Source organism: Tarenaya hassleriana, unplaced genomic scaffold (assembly GCF_000463585.1).
Source record: "Tarenaya hassleriana unplaced genomic scaffold, ASM46358v1 Cleome5, whole genome shotgun sequence".
Lineage (NCBI taxonomy): Eukaryota > Viridiplantae > Streptophyta > Magnoliopsida > Brassicales > Cleomaceae > Tarenaya > Tarenaya hassleriana.
The window spans coordinates 5,437,671-5,455,760 of NW_010967707.1; the positions used below are offsets into that span (position 1 = coordinate 5,437,671).

Sequence of the window (18,090 nt, forward strand, 5' to 3'; positions counted from 1 at the left end):
AATGCATGTATATATGTGTATATTTTTATTTGATATATATAGATATATATATACATAGAAGTATTTATGTTTATATTTGTTTGTATGTATATTTATATATATTTGTATAGATGTTTGTATATATATGTGTATGTTTTTTATTTTGTATATATATAGTTATATATTTTTATATAAGATTATATATATTTATATTTTTATTTGTATATAGATATGAATATATATGAATATATATATATATATTGCTATTTATTTATTTTATTTTAAATTTAAAAAAAAAATCGATTTTTTTCATATTTTTCGGAATTTTTTTAAAAATATGACGTGGCATGCTGATGTGGCAAAAAATCTATGTGGTGTGCCACGTCAGCCGCCACGTGGCATGCCATGTCAGCGGTTAACGGACACTTAACACCGTTTTCGGATTGTGTAGGAAATTACAGTTAAATCGGGTAGTTCGTGTATCAATTTGGCACATTTGATAATTTGGTGTAGTTTTTTGTCAAATTAAAAATTCGTGTAGGAAAAGGTCACATTTTGCAAAGTTAGTGTAGGAAAATGTCATTTTCCCTTTAGTAAAAGATTTTTTTGTATTTTTTTGTATTAATATTCTAATGTTTTATCACTATGTTTTAATGTTCAAGATTTGTATCCGAATCAGTTTATTATATAGTTTTTTAATGTTGTAGCATTTATAAGGATTACTATATGGAACTAGTAATTAGGAGATACAAAAGATCACATTTGCGAGTTCCAATCACACAAAAAATATAAAAAATTTCATAGAAAAATTTAAAAAAATAAGATTTTAAAATGATTTTGGTTAAAAGGTTTAGATGCAAATGCACAAGGATTGATCTCTCTCTCTCTCTCTCTCTATATATATATATATATATATATAACAACACCCACCCAACTCTGCAACCACTACACATTTACACACTGTTCATCGCTTTCCTAAAATTCTGCTTTTTTAATTCTCTTTGAATCTCAACAAATTATGTCTTTTTTTTCATTTTATAAAAGTTGAAATTTCACTTCACCCGTCTTTGGGTCCCTCGTCGGCTCTCTGTCTCCATCTCTCTCTCTCTCTCTCTCTCTCTCTCTCTCTCTCTCTCTCTCTCTCGTCGACAGTTCCGATCGGGGAACTTTTCCAGTCATTTCTTTGCCTCGTCGCATATCATTTTCAATCCGTCGAAGGTTAATACTTTTCTCTCAATTCTAGTGTTTTCTCCTTAAATCTGTATTCTTAGTAAAGTATTGGAGATGGGTTATGATCGGTGCCGATCGGTATGATCTCATATGTTTTCTCTTTCTTGCCAACGTTCTTTTGGGTCGCGTTTGTTTTGCCCATTTCCTTGTCAAATTTCGGAGCTTTTGTCCTTCATGTCTTCTGTTTGCTCTAATCGTTGAAGTTATTCGGAATGGGTTTTGCCTAATCTGTAGTGGGTTCTGTCTGTTTCTCCTAATGAAACAAGTTTACCATATATTTTTTTAAACTTTTTCATGGAATTCACCTAATTTAGGTTTCAATTGGTTAATTGCATGCGTTCCACTTCCCCGATCTGACTCTCCTGAGTGAAGCACCGGGTTCTGCAGATGGGTTCCGTGGGCTAATGATAGTGGAATTGTTTCAGTTACTTCGTAATGGTTCTTGCGGGTACTTTCTCCCTTTATGTTAGCTATGTCAGCATTTGATTTAGATCGAAAAACTCCCAGTTTCTGCCGAAAAGGAATTAGATTTCCGTGTCTTCAGATGAGTTTGATGCACTTGTTGAGGTTTGACTCCAGCCATGATCAGTTTTTTAGCTTGTCGTTTCTGAGATCTTTTACTGCATCTCTACTTATACTGGAAAACATTCATGTTCACTCTGCAGGTGGCTTGGAAAACATGAAGCAGCTTGTCTGCCAATACTTTGGGCCATGGGAGTTCTATAAATAGAAAGTTCACAGTCGTTGTTGGAGAGGATCGAGGAGTTTTTGTTGAATCTTGGTAATGTGAATGGCTTTGGTGGCTCGGGCATGATATAAGAAATATTCATATTAGCATAAAAGGAAAGAAGAGTTGACTGGGAAGATGGGTGGTGTTTGTTCTTGTTTCCGGGTCGAGGATTTTGAAGAGTACATTAATCCGAGCAGCTCTGTATATAGGAACTGCCCATGCTTGAGGTGCCTTGCTCATAATTTTCTAAACGTGGTATGTTCATGTGCTTCCTCTTACAATTCATGGTTGGGTTTATTACCGGGTTTAGTTGAATTTACAGGTAAGAACAATTCATCGTCAGTGATGACAATGTTAGGTTTAGTTGAACTCTTTTGTCCTAAATGCTTGTTACTAAGGTTAACTCTCCTGGCTCGAATCCATAAAAGGTGAGATTTTTTTGCAACCCTGTTTTGGCAGTACATCTCTTTATTCAGACGAGGGGAAACCCGTTCACTCCCGTCCTCCCTTCAATCTCCGGCATCAATAACTTCCTCTGCTTCACATGACAACTTTCTGTCCGATGCATTCCGTTCTACCCCAAGGCCTCTGCCTTACGATGCTGATCCTAGGTACTTTCGATCACCACGTGATTCACTTGTCTCAAGACGTGAGAAGGGTTCAAATCATTCCCATGAAGAATCTGAACCCTTGAGAAGCAATAACAGTGTGGATTCTGAATCTTTTGGCGGGGGAGGGGGCAAACGGGCTAGTCAGTCTGTTCTTGAAGACGGTTCCAAAGAAGAGTACTCTAAATCCACGTTGAGGATCTTGCAATCAAAGACGAAGGCTGGTACTGAGAGCATGTATATATTGTCTGAAGATGAAGATGTCTGCCCGACATGTCTTGAAGGTAAACCATATCTAATTTTCATTCACGTCTGCATATTTCTATTACATTGCCATTATTTCTGTTCATTTATGGATATGCATATCACTAGATTCTTTTCTTTCTTTAAGCCAAGTTTTGTACTTTACATCAGGGACGATCTCTGGTTCTTCACATCAAACCCAAATATATGAAATTCCAAAAGCAATGTGTTTAAGTTCGAAACCGCATTCAATTTTGTGTGCAGAATATACTTTGGAGAACCCCAAGATTGTTACTAAGTGTTCTCATCATTTCCACCTCGGCTGCATTTACGAGTGGATGGAGAGAAGTGAAAACTGTCCTGTTTGTGGAAAGGTAACACTTCTCTTCTCAATCTTTGTGCGAATTTTCTGTTGTTTTTCGCATGTTCTACCATGGCTTTGACCGGTATCTCTGCTGTAATTTCTTCGCCTTCTCATCCGTCGGGGATTCTCTTTCTTTTCATCTTCTTTAAGAAACAACAGTATGAACAAGGAGGTCTGTGATCTTCAAGACAATTGACATGAAAAGAGAAAAAAGGTTTAATTAACCCTGAACTTGTGTAGCTGTTTCAAGACAGAACAGAAACCGTATGTTCTGCCAAAAAAAAAAGTCCGATATATAGGAGGAAGAAGAATAATATTTTCTGCTAGAGCTCAATATAAGATTGAAACACTTCCTGAAACAGAGGATAGTTCATGTTTCGATCAGAAAGTCTTCTCCTTTTCTGAGATTTTGTTGTTTGCAGGTGATGGAATTCAACGAAACACCATGATCATCGGCGAGGAGATGAAGCAGGGATGCGTAGATTGCTTTATGTTTGTGAATATTGTTCTTTTCTAATGGTAAATATGAATATATATATATATACATATACATATATATATTCCTGCACAGTTACCTTATGAGGAACCCCAATAAACAAGAAACACAAGAGGAACCCAGAAGAACACTGTGTATTTGTTGCAGTGCTGCTTGTGGTAATTCTATGTGGATGGTGTTTCTAATACATGCCTTTGTTACATCACTGGCATTGGATGAATTAGCTCATGTGTTTCATGTGACAGCTTGTGATATATTATTGCTGGGCTTGGCTTTGTTAGTATAGTATGATCTGAAGTTGGTGGTCGAAATTTATGTGTTTTCCCTAATTTATCATATACATCATTGCAGAACAAGGGATGGGAAACTAACATTATATAGATTATTATTATTGTTTTTATTTGATTACAATTTCAAATATATGTAATCTATCATGTAAAATGATATTTAAGAGCATTGGCCCAAAAAAAAAATACTAATAGGGTCTAAAGTGGTTCATAAAAAGTATGTGATTGTAACATAAGAAACAACAAATAGGAGGCTTTATATGTAAAGTTTCGGAAAATTGATTCTCGTGTTGTAAATATCGGAAGCGCTCCCGATCTCTCGGAACAACAATCTCTTTCTCTCTCTCTCCCCTCCCCTTATTACATCTCTTCCCTCGGTTTGCAAATTACAACGACCAACGGAAAAAAGTTGAGATTTTTCTCTTGCAGAAGCTCAATCCAGTCCAACCGATTCATACATTGTTTCTTTCAGTATCCAAGGTACTTTTCAGATTTTTTTTTCCCGGGATCGATTCCGTCTGTTGTATTTAACTTTCGAATCCGTGAATTTTCATTATATTCTCGTGAATCGAGATGGGTATTGCGTGTTGTATGCCAAGATTTCCCTTTGGCTACAGGGAAGAGTCGTGGGTTTGAAGTATGTGCGAATTCTTCTTCCTCTCCATTGAATTTGTGATTGCTTTTGGAATGGGTATTGAAAATCTTGCTTGATTCGTGATCATTTCAGCTGATTTCCCAGGTCAAAAGTTTTGAATCTGTGGTCGGTTTCTTCTTCTATGATAAATAATGATGAATGTAGTCTCACACTTTCTCGTGTGATTATCTTCTTGTGCATTTTTCTCGGGATTTCATCGGATCAATGCTGGATATAGCTCATGCATGATTTTCCGATATTTCTTTCTGGAAAATAGCAGTATAAACCCATCAAAACTCTTAACGCGATTGAGTTAGCAGTGGATATATTTCAGGCTTTTAGGGGATTACGATTCACGAATGGATATCAACGAAATCATTGGTGAAACTGCTTCCCCTGTAACTCTCCCGACCAAGAGTGCCATATATGTGTGGGGTTATAATCAGAGTGGACAAACGGGCAGGAACGGAAAAGAGAAGCTTTTACGTATCCCGAAGCAGCTCCCTCCTGATTTGTTTGGCTGTCCATCTGGTGCGAATTCCCGTTGGCTGGATATTGCTTGCGGTCGGGAACATACCTCTGCAGTTGCATCAGATGGATCTCTCTTTACATGGGGTTTGTCTTTGGATTTTTATAAACTCAAAACATCTGTTTTCTTTTTGTTTCTGGTTGAGTTTCCTAAAAGTTCCGTGATTACAGTCATTGTATTTTCATCTCATGTTCGTGGTGCTGTGATGATGTTATCCAGAAGTATGTCATTAGCTTATGAACTTCGTTCTGCATTGTTGTTATCTGGAAATATGCCATTCTCTTCTTGTATCATGTTCTTGGTGCTGTGACTTTGTTATCTCGAAGTTTATCATGGAGGTGTATAAAATTTGAACCCTTTCCTCTTTCATGAATAGGATTCATATTTACCGTTGTTAAAGATATATAGTTCATTGAAAGGTGTCTTCAACACAGATTCATGGTATGCCGTTTTCATTTTTTGTTTTGTGTCACTTTCAGCATTATTAGTTGGCTCTGTTTTTTTGTTTTGGTAAATTTTGAGTTTTCATGAGAAAGATTACTGTGTTCCTGTAATCCTTTGCGGCCATTGTTTTACACTTCTCGATGCCCTTTCCTTCCAAATCTTTTTGAAGTTTTTATGACAAAATCCAAAATTTATTTGATGAGATGAATGTTTTTAACACTTCCAAAATCCTCATTTTTAGGTGCCAATGAATATGGTCAGCTTGGGGATGGAACCGAGGTTGGCAGGAAACGCCCAAAGAAAGTGAAGCATCTGCAGTCAGAGTTTGTAAAATCTGTCTCCTGTGGAGCATTTTGCACTGCTGCAATTGCAGAACCCCGTGAAAATGATGGAACTCTATCCATGAGCAGGCTCTGGGTTTGGGGCCAAAATCAGGTAAGAGTGATTTTGTTCCGTTGCTGTTATTTTCTTTCGTTTTCTTAACTTTTTCATTACAGGGATCAAATTTGCCACGTCTATTTTCTGGGGCTTTTCCTGCGTCGACAGTTTTTCGTTTTCTTAACTTTTTCATTACAGGGATCAAATTTGCCACGTCTATTTTCTGGGGCTTTTCCTGCTGAGACGGTATGTATTCACATCACCTTTCTCCTTAATATTGGAATCAAGTTTTAGAACTGATATAAACTGGACGTGAACATATCCCGTGTCATAGGCAATTCGACAAGTGTCTTGTGGGACAGCTCATGTTGTGGCTCTATCAGAGGAAGGCCTTCTTCAAGCCTGGGGTAAGGAACTTTGAGATAACTTTTTAAGATCTTAAACTGTTTATTTGGAATTTAGACCAGAGTATTTTTACGAACCTCTTCTTGTCTAAGCTGGTGTATGATCTTTTGAACTTCTGTCCTTCACGGAATAAGGCTATAATGAACATGGCCAACTCGGTAGAGGAGTCACTTCTGAAGGACTACAGGCACCTCGTCTGATAGCTGCGTATGCCAAATTCCTTGATGAAGCCCCCGAGCTTGTGAAGATTGCTCAAATTTCATGTGGGGAGTACCACACTGCTGCTGTATCTGAAAAAGGCGAGGTGTAAGTTATCTGAAGGCCTTTTTCTAGATTGAGGTGTTTTCTATTTAGGTTTGAAAAAATCTGTGGTTTTCCACATGGAATGAGTAAACTCTATGTGAAGGGTCGGGGAAAATCTACTGATGGGGATATTTCGCATCCTAGCAAGCAGACAGGGGGATGCTTCAGGAAACAGATATGCATCCTGACATTCGACTATGCAAGTCTCCTTCTCTTTGGCTTGATCATGTCGTGGAATCCATTTTTACCCAGTTCCTTTTGTGATAAAGCATCCTTTTTATGCTAATAACTTGATCCTTTTGACAATAAACTGTGCCCAGTTATTGCTGTTTTCCACTTTTTTCTTCTCAGCTTGAGGAAGCTTGGTTGCATGTTGGGTTTTCACCTCTTGGCTAGTTTGAGTGTCAGCACATTAAGTAGATTTGATTCATCGGAGCAAAAACTTTGCATGAATTTGTCTTGGAAACTATCTTGTTCCTGTTAACGTTGCCTTATTCAGTGCCCACTGCTAATTTCTTTCCGCTAAATTTTGCAGTTACACTTGGGGACTAGGAAGCATGGGTCAACTTGGGCATATTTCCCTTCAAGTCGGGGATAAAGAGTTAATACCAAGGCGAGTGGCTGGGCTTGATAGTTTGTGTGTGAAAGAAGTTTCTTGTGGCGGTGTTCACACATGTGCTTTATCTTCCGATGGAGCACTTTATGCTTGGGGCGGTGGCCAAGCAGGGCAGCTAGGCCTGGGCCCTCAATCTGGTTTCTTTTCATGCATTTTGGGTGGGACCGAAATGCTCCTCCGCAATGTCCCAGCTTTAGTCATCCCAATCGATGTACAGCTTGTTGCTTGTGGACATTCTCACACCCTCGTTTATATGAAAGATGGACGGATTCGCGGGTGGGGTTACAATAGTTATGGTCAGGCAGCCAATGACAAATCCTCGTATGCTTGGTTCCCATCTCCGGTTGACTGGTATGGCCCCAAGCCAGGTCCTTTTCAGATTAGAAATTACTTACACAATCTCCATCTCTAAAGGATGTTACGGTTTTTGCGGAAAGATTATTTATTTGCATAGACATTTGGGAAAACGTAGTTGAGATTCGTTATCTTTAACTGAGCAAAGGAATATACTGAATGTGATGCAAGCATTGAGAGATTGAGTTGTTTAGCTCCAAGTTAGATTAATGGAAGTGATACACTGTCAGGTGTGTAGGACAAGTGAGGAAATTAGCAGCAGGAGGTGGGCATTCGGCTGTGTTAACCGATGCATTCTCATTGAAGGAGCTGTGTGAATTTCAGCTGGCAGAGAGTGTGACAGTCTCAAATGCTTTGAAGATTCAGGATGTTGCCTCTAGGATGGGGTCTGAAGCTTTAGCCCGCCTCTGCGAAAGACTCAGGTAAAAGAATCTCAGAGAACTTGCAAGGTTTTCCTTTTTTTTTTGTGCAAGCAGATTTTGGTTTTTCCGGGTATTTGCTCATGAAGCACGCTATGTCCAAGAAAGAAGTTGCTTTCTTCCTTCTGAAACTCAAGAATTTGATTCTGTGTACCGATGTTGTGCATATCTCCATCTAAATAGTTCCCTTATAAACCATGAAGAAAATCTGACTAAACCGGTTTTACCCACCTAAAGAACAGTACCCGTGAGTTCTGGTTTGCAAAACTTTGTGATCACCGATTTTTAGTGAGACTCTAAACCAGGAAAGCTGCCACAAATTTCTGAATTCTCTATGCATCCTTGATCTTCTGCATTTTCAAACACAAGAAAGAATGCAAAGCTAAACAAGTGAATTACGTGTTTCCACTTTCCAGGGAACAGTTGCTTGATGCTGGCCACCTTGATCACGAGGAAGATGAAACATGCGGTGGAAGGCTCTAAGGATCTGCCGACCTGACTCTAGGACTGTTAATCTTGTAAGTTATATCATAGTTGACCAAATCATAAATGTATAAAAACCAGAAAAAGCCCCATTGTTTCAGCTGAACCAAAAGGTCTTCCTCAAAAGCGAGACTCTCCTGTGAGAGCCAATAACTGTAATATACATTTGTATGTGGTTGCAGAAACCCTTGGAATAAATCTGTGTACGATGAAGTGTTCTTAGTGAGCTCTTTCCCTGTTTAGCTCAGAACTGTTAACTTGGTTTGGTTTGGTTTGATGTCCATTGCAAGAAGCTTACCGATAGCTAACCTTTGATACTGTCACTGACGTTAAATGATCAGAAACAGTATGCGAACCAAGACATGATCTTCTTCAATGTTCTTGTGGTTATGAGTGCAGTCTCTGCACATAAATATGCAGATGATGCCAATACCACATCCAGAGGAAAGCGCTAAGTTCTAGATAAGAACAGAATATCAGTCCGGGAAAATGTTAAAAGTTTACAGGACATTTCACACAACATTAAAATCCAGGAACAGAGAGTCTTAGGCCACTTTTGTCTACAAATCCAGACTTATGCATATGGAAACAGGATATATAGCAGTACATATATACCTTTGAAGCAGTCAAATTGCATAGACAAGTAGTCTTCTTCACCATAAAAAAATCCATTCTGTCTTTTTTCAGATCTTTAAGGTTCTTTGAGGTTGTCTCGGCATCAGAGCATCCAACCAGGGATGTAGCCGTTACCCGCTTGGACAGGAGCTTGTGTTGTTGCAGCCATCTGCTCTGAACACACCGGATTATTGTATCTGTTTATTACCACAACATGAACAGCTTGGGGTTACCATAGAAGAAATCAAAAGGAGAATGTATACACAGTAAAAATAACTGAATCAAAGATGTTGACAGTAGTAAATAACACGAGTTTACAGCAGATCAAAATCTGAAACCAAACCAGATCCGAGGATTTTGACAAGTTTCCCTTTTTTGGATATTAAGTTCATATTCAAAGCAGCATAGCCAAACAGTTGTGAACTTCTTAAAGAACATATATATAGTTTTCAAGGTATATACAACAATGGCAATCCTGCTTAGACAAACTGTTAAATGTCTGCTCCATTAAAGCTTAATGCATTGTCCTCTTTGGTAACAATAAAAATGACTGCGTTTCTCGGCTACAAAACGGCGAATGAGGCAGAACTTAAACAAGGTAGTAGAGCATGGGTGTTTTTGTGAAGACAGAACTTGAACTGCAGATGTCAGAACAAGGATGCTTTGCTTACCCGATTTGCAAAGTCGGATTGCATTCAAGAGGCTGGAATAGTCCCTGTGACTGTGCCTGGTGCCCGTACGAAACGTTCTGCTCACTCCCTTCCCATGCCCCTCCAAATTGATGAGTTCTTGCTCCGACCATTTCTTCCAGCTGTATAATTACATTTCCACCGCCATAAAGCCAGCGAAAAATTTCACTTGCACAAGCATAATTCACAGCCATTTATGTTGAAGATACGACGTAGAGATAGACTTTTAGGACACCTTTCATACATACTCTTGAGTTACAAGATCTCAAATGACACAGCAAAATATCAGATATATAGAGAATATTCTAAAAGAATTACCACAATACAACATATGTACGGTACCTTCATTGACAAGGCTCTATTGGCTTCAAGCAACATTTGTTCCTTGTTTTGGAGATCAGAAAGTTCGTCAAGCATGGACTGTGTCTGCAATCGATCATATGGAAAAAAAAAGTTATAAAACCGCATCTGGAAAATCGATAAACGTATTTGCAAGAGCTTAATCTCATTAAACGAGAGAAGCAATGGAAAATTTTCGCATCTACTCTTGAACATGTCTCGACACAGCGTTCAGTAGACAAACACTCAGGAGTTAGTCGTTTACTTGTCACTTGGGTACGGTATCTAGGAAGTCTTTGTTTCAGAATCATATGAATTTGGACATCAGTTGTAATGTCTATAACAATTTGTCTCAGTATAGAGATTACATATGGAAATTACCTTAATGGAGCGAACTTGCTTAAGAGAGCTGTCTAGTTGACGCTCAAGCTGCTCAAGCTCCTTTGAGTTCAGAGGTCCCAAATCCTCTCCAAGGAGATTTCTGCATTATACATATATATACACAAAGGCACCGTTATATATAAAACCGCGCACAGATATGTACAGCAGTTATATGCATGATGCATGTAAAGTACGTAGTTTATATGTACCTCTGTTGACGATGCAGACCCTCATATCTGGACTTCAGCTTCAGATACTCCCTGTAACTGTTCTGAAACATCGAGGGACAGAGTATGTTACACTTTTTGGAAGATTGATTGATTTGGGCTGTGAAAAAGATGAAAACTTTTTAAGCCAAAGGTTCACTTTTTAAGGGTTTTTTATATCCAAAAAATCTGAGAAATTAGATCAAATCGAGAAACCTCGAGTTCTTTTGCAGGTCTGTTGTTCACTTCAATGGAGCCGTAGCTGCACTTCTGGTACCGTTCGAGTGTCTTGAGCATGCTGAAGAATCAAGGAAAGGGTTAAGAGATATGGACTTCAAACAGAAGTTGTTCCATGAGAAAACCCTAGCTACATGTGGGGAGGGATCAATGAGCAGTGGGCATGTTTTAAAGGCAAACCCTAGCTATCTCCAGAAACAAGGAACATATATATATATATATGTATGTATGTATACATGATCAGTACAGCTGTGCTAAAAGGCGAGAGTCTGCAACAGAGACTCACGTATCATAATCATCATTATGCAGATACATATACCAGCGTAAACACATGCATAACACGCATATATATATATATATATATATGCATGATCAGTCTAGCCTAACGTTCAACTTTTACCTCCCTAAATAACCAGTTTTTTCCTTTATCAAGCAACATAAAAGAACAGAAGTTGATATATATCACCATGCATTCAGATACAAATAGATCAAATACATATATGATATATATTATCATATCTATACATGCGCATTTCCATCGGTCTTATAATATCTATCCCTTATCCAAACCATAAATATTTCAAACGTCCAAAAAACTAACAATGTTTTTAAATGGGCACCCGTAATCCGATTTGACATTTGATAATCTGATAATTCATCTCATAAATGAAAAATAATATAGTAATTTTCTTGATATCTCAACCATTCTCGGTGCTTAAGATTAATTTTATATTGCATGATGAGGTGAGACTGGTTAATGCATGGAACCGCAATTTTTTACATTGGGTCCTTATTTTATTGAGATCCGTGTCTTTATCCCTCCAATCACAGCAAAATGGATACATAAACATATATACATCAACATGGAGACATATATATACACTATTTTATTGAAATCCATGAATATTTATCACAAAGACAATGACATTAATATGGATTTGGCTCTGATTTGAGATAATGTTACTCATTGTACAACGTTTATCATCGTTGCTATTGATTGCAAAAAATTATCCCTTTGAAATATTTTTGAGATCTAAATCTATAACAAGAAAAACATGGGCAAATGAATGATCCAAATAGCAATGGGGGAAAAAATTTGAAAGTTCGTGTGAAGGGAACACGTTCCGAAACTCAAGATCGGAACTTTTTGTTTAATAGAAACAAAAACAAAAACAAACCCTTTGTTTCAGTAGAAACAATCAAGTAATCAGAAAACCTGACATGATATTCCAATTTCAAGAAAATAAATCTTGGTTTCAAAGTTCCACACACAAAGCTTACCACCCACATGATGAAAAAGAGTTCATGAAGAAACAGAAAGTTGAATTGCTTATGTAGTAGAAACTTTTCACGCCGTTAGATGAAAGATCTATGAACAGATCTAACCAATAACATGAGTTTTTCCCCCAAAAAAAAAAAAAAAAAAACAGGCGCGAACAAACACATCTGCATATAATATATACATACACATATACATATATATATATAGAGAGAGATTGGAGTGTGAGAGTATGTACGTACTTGGAGGAGCTGCAGAACTCGTAGAGCTTGCCACGGTTGGAAAAGATGATGAGAGCAACCTCGGCATCGCAAAGAACAGAGAGTTCATAAGCTTTCTTCAACAGCCCGTTTCGACGCTTAGCGAACGTCACTTGTCTGTTGATCTTGTTCTCTATCCTCTTCAGCTCAACCCTACCCCTCCCCATTTTTGTTATATCCCAAGTTTCCACTTATATGTATATACACAAATATGGGTATATGAGATGTGTTTATATATATATACGGACACAAAACACGAGTCGGGTATATCTTTTTTTCTGGGTAAAGATCTGAGCTTTTTGAGCTTTTGGGATATGGGTCTGCCTGTAAAATCGAATCAAGTGGGAAAAAAGCTAGATGGGTTTGAAAAAGAACCCTAGGGAAAACAAGAGAGAGAATCAAAGAGGGAGAAGAAGAGGAAACTGTATCTTTTTCTGGGAAATTCTTCCCTCTTCTTGGGTTGATTTATTTTAGGGTTTCTGTTTCTTGATTGGATCTTTTCTTTTTTTCTCTCTGGGATTTTGAATCTAAGAAGCTTTTCCGTGAATCTAAAGACTAAGACAAGGTGAAGAAGATAAGAAATTTGAGTGAGGTGAGAGAGGTTAGGGTTTGGTGATATATCTGGAGTTGTTTCCATTCAGACATCTCTCTCTACGCTCTCTTTAATCTTTTCTTTCCTCCCATCTCTCACTAGAAGAATCTCATTTCCAGTCTCTCCCTTGGCGCGTGTGATCCAAACGCCAGTTGTGCTCTTCTCATTCATTGAGTGAATCATTTCATCACAACTTCCGGAAAACAAAGCAGGAAAATGAATATAAAATAAAATATCTTTACTTCTCTTCAATTAGAATTGAATTAGGGTTATAAAAACATATATACATGCACATATATATATATATATATATATATTGGCCACTCCTTTTGGTATGCCTAACCTACTTTCCCATATAACCAAATGTATTATGTATTATATATGACTAGCAAAATAAATGAACACTGCCGATATATATATATATATATGGATGTACACGTGTGTGCGTGAGAGAGAGAGAAAGACTTCTAAAATATCATATGTTGAAAATTTTCATACCAAATATATAATAGTAAGAATGATATAAAGAAAAATAATTTAAAATATATATTTAACTGTCAATCGGTTATTTGACTTGCATGATTTTTAATCTAAAACATTTCCCTGATAAACAGCTAAAATTATATTACAGGAATTTTTCAACTAATTTAAAACATAATTTGGAATCATTCTCTCTAAACAATGTATAGTAAAAAGAAATTCGGTAATATTTTATAATTAAACTTTACATAAACAAACATCCTCTTTTTAAGAAACTAGTTTCTCACTTTGATCATTATTTTAAAAGTTCTTTCATTACAAAAACATTTATATATATATATATACATTATTTATATTGTTTTGTTGTATGCATGAATCAAATTACATTTCATTTAAAGTGTACAAATGCTTGCAAGAGAAGGGGAAACCAAGTGCATGTGGTAGATACAAAGCGCGTGGAAATGTGAATTATATATATATATATATATATATTATGTTTCTACAATTAATGAAAGCACCAATATCTATCTTCATTTTCCCGAGTAGTCTTCATATGCCACAGAAAAGCATTGCCTACCTTAAAAACGGATCTTTACGTGTCGCCTTCCTATTGGTCCCTTCTGTTTGTAATCCTTTTTCCATTTTAGAAAAAATACGAAAACCCTCTAATCCCCCATGTTTAACCAAAATAATATTATGAGATTTTAGACAAATTAGATAACCTAAACAAACAAAGGGTTTTTATGTGGCACATTATTTATCAAAACAAAAGATTCCATAAAATATATAATAAAAAATTATTTCAAATGATCATTTATTTTGGTAAGCTTTATGCATCGGAGAAAATTTAGGCGCGGAACATCTAATCTAATTGTTTACGTAGAGTTATTACATATATTTACGTGGAAAATAACATGCATGAGAAATATACCATGCAAAACAAGTTATTTGTGAATTACACACTCCTTTATGACGTTTTCCAATAATAAGAAAATTAGACTTTTCCTCCGCGCCAAGAAAATCTTGGATAGAAAAATGTTGTTCTTGAAATAGAAATCTCTAATTCTTTTCCAATTTCTAACTTTGGTCATTGCTTTGAAGAGTTGTTGTAATTAAAACGCATTTAGGTGAATCCAACTAGGGCAAAGCAATAAACGTACGTAGCCGTAATTCAAGACCTTATTGTTTGGGCATATTTGATATCTTATATGCATGCATGCATGCATACATACATACATATACATATATCATCAGCTAGTAGACAGTATATCAGTAAAAACTTAGATGTCACCCACAAAATTGAAAGAAAAAACGAACTGCCATGCAACAACCAATGGACAAAATAATTTAAATTGATTTGGTTTTCCCCCTATTTTTTTTATAGAATTAAAAAATTTACGAAACGCTATAAAAATAAATGTGAGGTAAAAATATAAAACAATCAAAATGAAAAAAAAAAGGGTGTTGAGATGAGAGTGTATACTAACTGAGCAGAGAATCTTATAAACGAGAGGAACGATCAGGTGACGTGGGAGGTCCGTACAATGTCACAGACGGCGGAATCTGAACAGTGAAATTACGTAACAAGGGGAGGACAGAGCTCTGATGGACACGTGTCGAGTTCTCATTTGTTATTTTTTTGTCGGTGAAGGCGTGCTGCCTCAGCCAAAGCCTCCTTCCCCATCAGTGACTTGTCTCTTTTGATTTAACATCTCTGCCTCCCATTTCCTCCCTCCCTTTGTTAATTAACAAAGATGAACTTTGCTTTTGTTATTACAGATTCGATTCAAGAATCAGAGTTCCATTGACGTGCAGAGGTTATTTCGTTTGGTCCATCATGCAATACATATGAACCTAATCTTGTTAGTGGTTTGGTCACGGGAAGATCACGAGCTAAACCTGCAGAAATTCTCAAGATCTTCAAACAAGAACACATCCATCAAGAACTGGAACAAGAGAAGAGACTTTATGATATGGATAAGGAACGCTTCATTTGATCTGTGGTCAAAAGGGTTACGAGTTTGCAACATAATATATTGGAGGTTACAGCCCATGCAAATACATTAACCAGCTTCGTGTCTGATCAGTGAATCAAGCATTTTGAGCGCTTGGGGCAGGGGAAACAGCCCTTGGCTTGGCAATTGCTCCATGTGACTGGTTTTCTTTCTGATGACTCTCTTATAAGATCGAACTCAAAGCCAAAGGGTCCTCCCGATTCTATCGATCCTGTCCCTTTGCAGCGCCCACATGCTACCATCTTAAGATTGCTGCATTTTCCGCACATTCCGAGAGATCTGCAAGTTTTTCAAATGCCATTCTCCGTAAAAAGATCATGCAAAGTTGTTACTAAATGAGATTATGGGAGTCTTTGGCACAAAAGGTGGATTCATTTACTAACAGTTTATCACAGATTTATATAATTTCGACAAAGTTATAATCTAGCCTGGTTGCAGCCATGCAGATCCCCCTATGTCTACTGGTTTTCTGACCTAATCTAAGCCATTAACGACATCATCAAACATTAGAGATGCTTGTGCGTCTATTTGTTTCCTTCCAAAGGCTATATTTTCCAATGGCATAATCATAGTTACCCATATGAACAGCTTTTCTTTGAGCACCAGCATGATTCAACACCTGAATCCCCATGTGCAAAGGAAATATAACAGAACTTGATGCATAAAAAAACACATAGCCAGAGCACAACTGAAATTCTTTGAGCAGTATACTATCAACTGTGAAGAAACTTAAAAATTGGGACTTGAAATTGAGGAAAACTAGCAACAAAGCAAGCTCTGTGATTTGGAAGCCTGTTATTTGTAGATACATCGCAAAGGCTGTGATCTGACAATTTCAGCATACGGTATGCAAATTTTGTGGGAAAAGAAGGAAACTTTCCAATACCCAGTTAGTCTCATTTGCAAGACCGATCCAGAAATCATGCAAACGATTCTCGTTTTGATTTTTCATGTTCAAGATTTTCCCACATTCATCGCCAATCCATACAATCTCCTACAGTCACAACAGAAACAAACTCGCATAAACTCTGACAAGAAAAAGATACATGTTCATCCCAAATTTCTGAGGAAGAAACCCGAAATTTTACGACATGGGTTTCACTTGGAACATGAAAAGCAACTCGGAAGAAAAAAACACACGAGTTAGCCAGAACCATCGATGTAATGAAATGAAGTACAAAATCACCTTCTCTCAGAAGCGGCGATGAAAGCATCAACTTTAGGAGAGCAGCGATTGTGGCGCCGAGAATCAGAATCAGAGTTCCCACCGCGAAACCAGCAATTTCGCTCCATTTAATATTCTGCATTCTTATTGTGTGAAAGAATATATTATATGTATAGCGAACATCCAACTGGCCCATTAGCTCAGTTGGTTAGAGCGTTTTTCCAATTTCTAACTTTGGTCATTGCTTTGAAGAGTTGTTGTAATTAAAACGCATTTAGGTGAATCCACCTTTTTGGGTTTCTGATCTTTTAATTGTTCTCATTCTGACCCCACATCTCTTATTGTGATCATTTTTACCCAAAGCATCCAAAACATGAACAAATGAAATCATGGCTTTAAGGAATGGTGAGTAAAGTGGACACTGGATTGGATCGAAAGATGTCGCTTTTTTGCCCTTACAGTGAATAGTAAAAAAAATTATTTGCATTATAATAGTTTCAATAGCTATATTATATATATATATTATATATATTCAATCGTACATCTGTGATAAATATCAATTTGATTAATGTATGCATATTTTTATCTTAAAAGCCTGCCAAATCTTCACGGCATAAAATTCCGTGTTCAAGCAATCTCCAAAAGATTCTTCAATTCTATAACATGCGTCATTTGTTTTTTTTTTTTTGCATAAATTAATATGGAATTGTGCCAAAAAAATATAATTTGAAAAAAGGGCCATTTTTTTTTAGTTGTAGGGTTTTATTAACTTCCTGCACAAACCCACACCCTCTCTTCCTCTGAAACACTCGAGGAGTCAGGAAATATAGGGTTCTTCCAAATCTCTATCGATCAATTCTAGACGTATATTTGTTGCCGGGCTTGCGGGTTCCAAGCTTATAAATCCCGACGGAGGTTAAATTTGTGTACTTTTGGTTTGTGAGAGAGCCATGGAAACGGATCTCAGTGATTATACCGTCGTCAAGGAAGGAGAAGCGGAGATTCTCATGCACAAGAAGAACCAAGTGTTCTTCAACAAGGCCCAGGTTCCAAAATCTTCTCATCTGATCGTTTTTCTCGTCCAGTTGTTTTCTGCAAGTTTGAAGTTTTGAGGTTATCTCCTACTGGATGTTTCGTTTGATTTGTCAATTTCTTTCCTTTTTCTTTTCCCAGGTATTGAAACATGCAGAGTTTATTGGATTTTTGTTTGATTCCTAAAGAAGCCATTAGGAATAAATTTTAGATGACAAGTGTTATTCTTTCATGCTAACAATTGACTGCTATGAATGCATATATATATATATATATATATATATATATATATATATGT

The 18,090-nt window shown here is 36.9% G+C and overlaps 4 protein-coding genes and 1 pseudogene across 15 annotated transcripts in view; 3 read left to right on the plus strand and 2 right to left on the minus strand.

The window, feature by feature from the left end:
• Nucleotides 1–1,113: 1,113 nt before the first annotated feature.
• LOC104827138 (E3 ubiquitin-protein ligase At3g02290-like) lies at nt 1,114–3,961 on the plus strand. Of its 9 annotated transcripts, XM_010560224.1 has the most exons (7): nt 1,115–1,197; nt 1,524–1,776; nt 1,875–2,194; nt 2,399–2,550; nt 2,647–2,831; nt 3,055–3,164; nt 3,577–3,961. In XM_010560224.1, the coding sequence occupies exons 3-7, from the start codon at nt 2,075–2,077 to the stop codon at nt 3,601–3,603; spliced, it is 594 nt and encodes a 197-aa protein (XP_010558526.1). In that variant the 5' UTR covers nt 1,115–1,197; nt 1,524–1,776; nt 1,875–2,074; the 3' UTR covers nt 3,604–3,961. The 9 variants fall into 9 exon arrangements, with proteins under 9 accessions (XP_010558520.1, XP_010558526.1, XP_010558517.1 ...); XM_010560215.1 differs by having other exon boundaries at nt 1,116–1,197; nt 2,399–2,831; XM_010560216.1 differs by having other exon boundaries at nt 1,116–1,197; nt 1,524–1,657; nt 2,399–2,831.
• A 277-nt stretch (nt 3,962–4,238) lies between these two features.
• Nucleotides 4,239–8,743, plus strand: LOC104827139 (ultraviolet-B receptor UVR8). 3 transcript variants are annotated; one of them, XM_010560225.2, is made up of 9 exons: nt 4,240–4,417; nt 4,892–5,186; nt 5,786–5,979; nt 6,121–6,168; nt 6,257–6,329; nt 6,462–6,633; nt 7,166–7,597; nt 7,831–8,022; nt 8,436–8,743. In XM_010560225.2, the coding sequence occupies exons 2-9, from the start codon at nt 4,931–4,933 to the stop codon at nt 8,500–8,502; spliced, it is 1,434 nt and encodes a 477-aa protein (XP_010558527.1). In that variant the 5' UTR covers nt 4,240–4,417; nt 4,892–4,930; the 3' UTR covers nt 8,503–8,743. The 3 variants fall into 3 exon arrangements, with proteins under 3 accessions (XP_010558529.1, XP_010558527.1, XP_010558528.1); XM_010560226.2 differs by having other exon boundaries at nt 4,906–5,186; XM_010560227.2 differs by lacking the exon at nt 8,436–8,743 and having other exon boundaries at nt 4,239–4,417; nt 7,839–8,014.
• Nucleotides 8,744–8,946: 203 nt separating this feature from the next.
• On the minus strand, nt 8,947–13,228 carry LOC104827140 (developmental protein SEPALLATA 1). Its single transcript, XM_010560228.2, has 7 exons — nt 12,491–13,228; nt 10,949–11,030; nt 10,736–10,797; nt 10,527–10,626; nt 10,149–10,232; nt 9,789–9,928; nt 8,947–9,314 (listed from the first exon to the last, which is right to left on the minus strand). Exons 1-7 carry the CDS (start codon nt 12,673–12,675, stop codon nt 9,221–9,223), a joined length of 747 nt encoding a protein of 248 aa, XP_010558530.1. The 5' UTR covers nt 12,676–13,228; the 3' UTR covers nt 8,947–9,220.
• Nucleotides 13,229–15,554: 2,326 nt separating this feature from the next.
• On the minus strand, nt 15,555–16,902 carry LOC104827142 (annotated as a pseudogene).
• A 623-nt stretch (nt 16,903–17,525) lies between these two features.
• The window catches only part of LOC104827143 (probable tRNA (guanine(26)-N(2))-dimethyltransferase 2), a 5,039-nt gene continuing 4,474 nt past the window's right edge, over nt 17,526–18,090 (plus strand). Inside the window, exon 1 of one of the 2 annotated variants that reach the window (XM_010560230.1) lies at nt 17,526–17,806. In XM_010560230.1, the coding sequence (XP_010558532.1) occupies nt 17,711–17,806 (96 nt within the window). In that variant the 5' untranslated portion in view covers nt 17,526–17,710. The remainder of the gene's footprint in view (nt 17,807–18,090) is intronic. The other variant, XM_010560229.2, reaches the window with a different exon arrangement.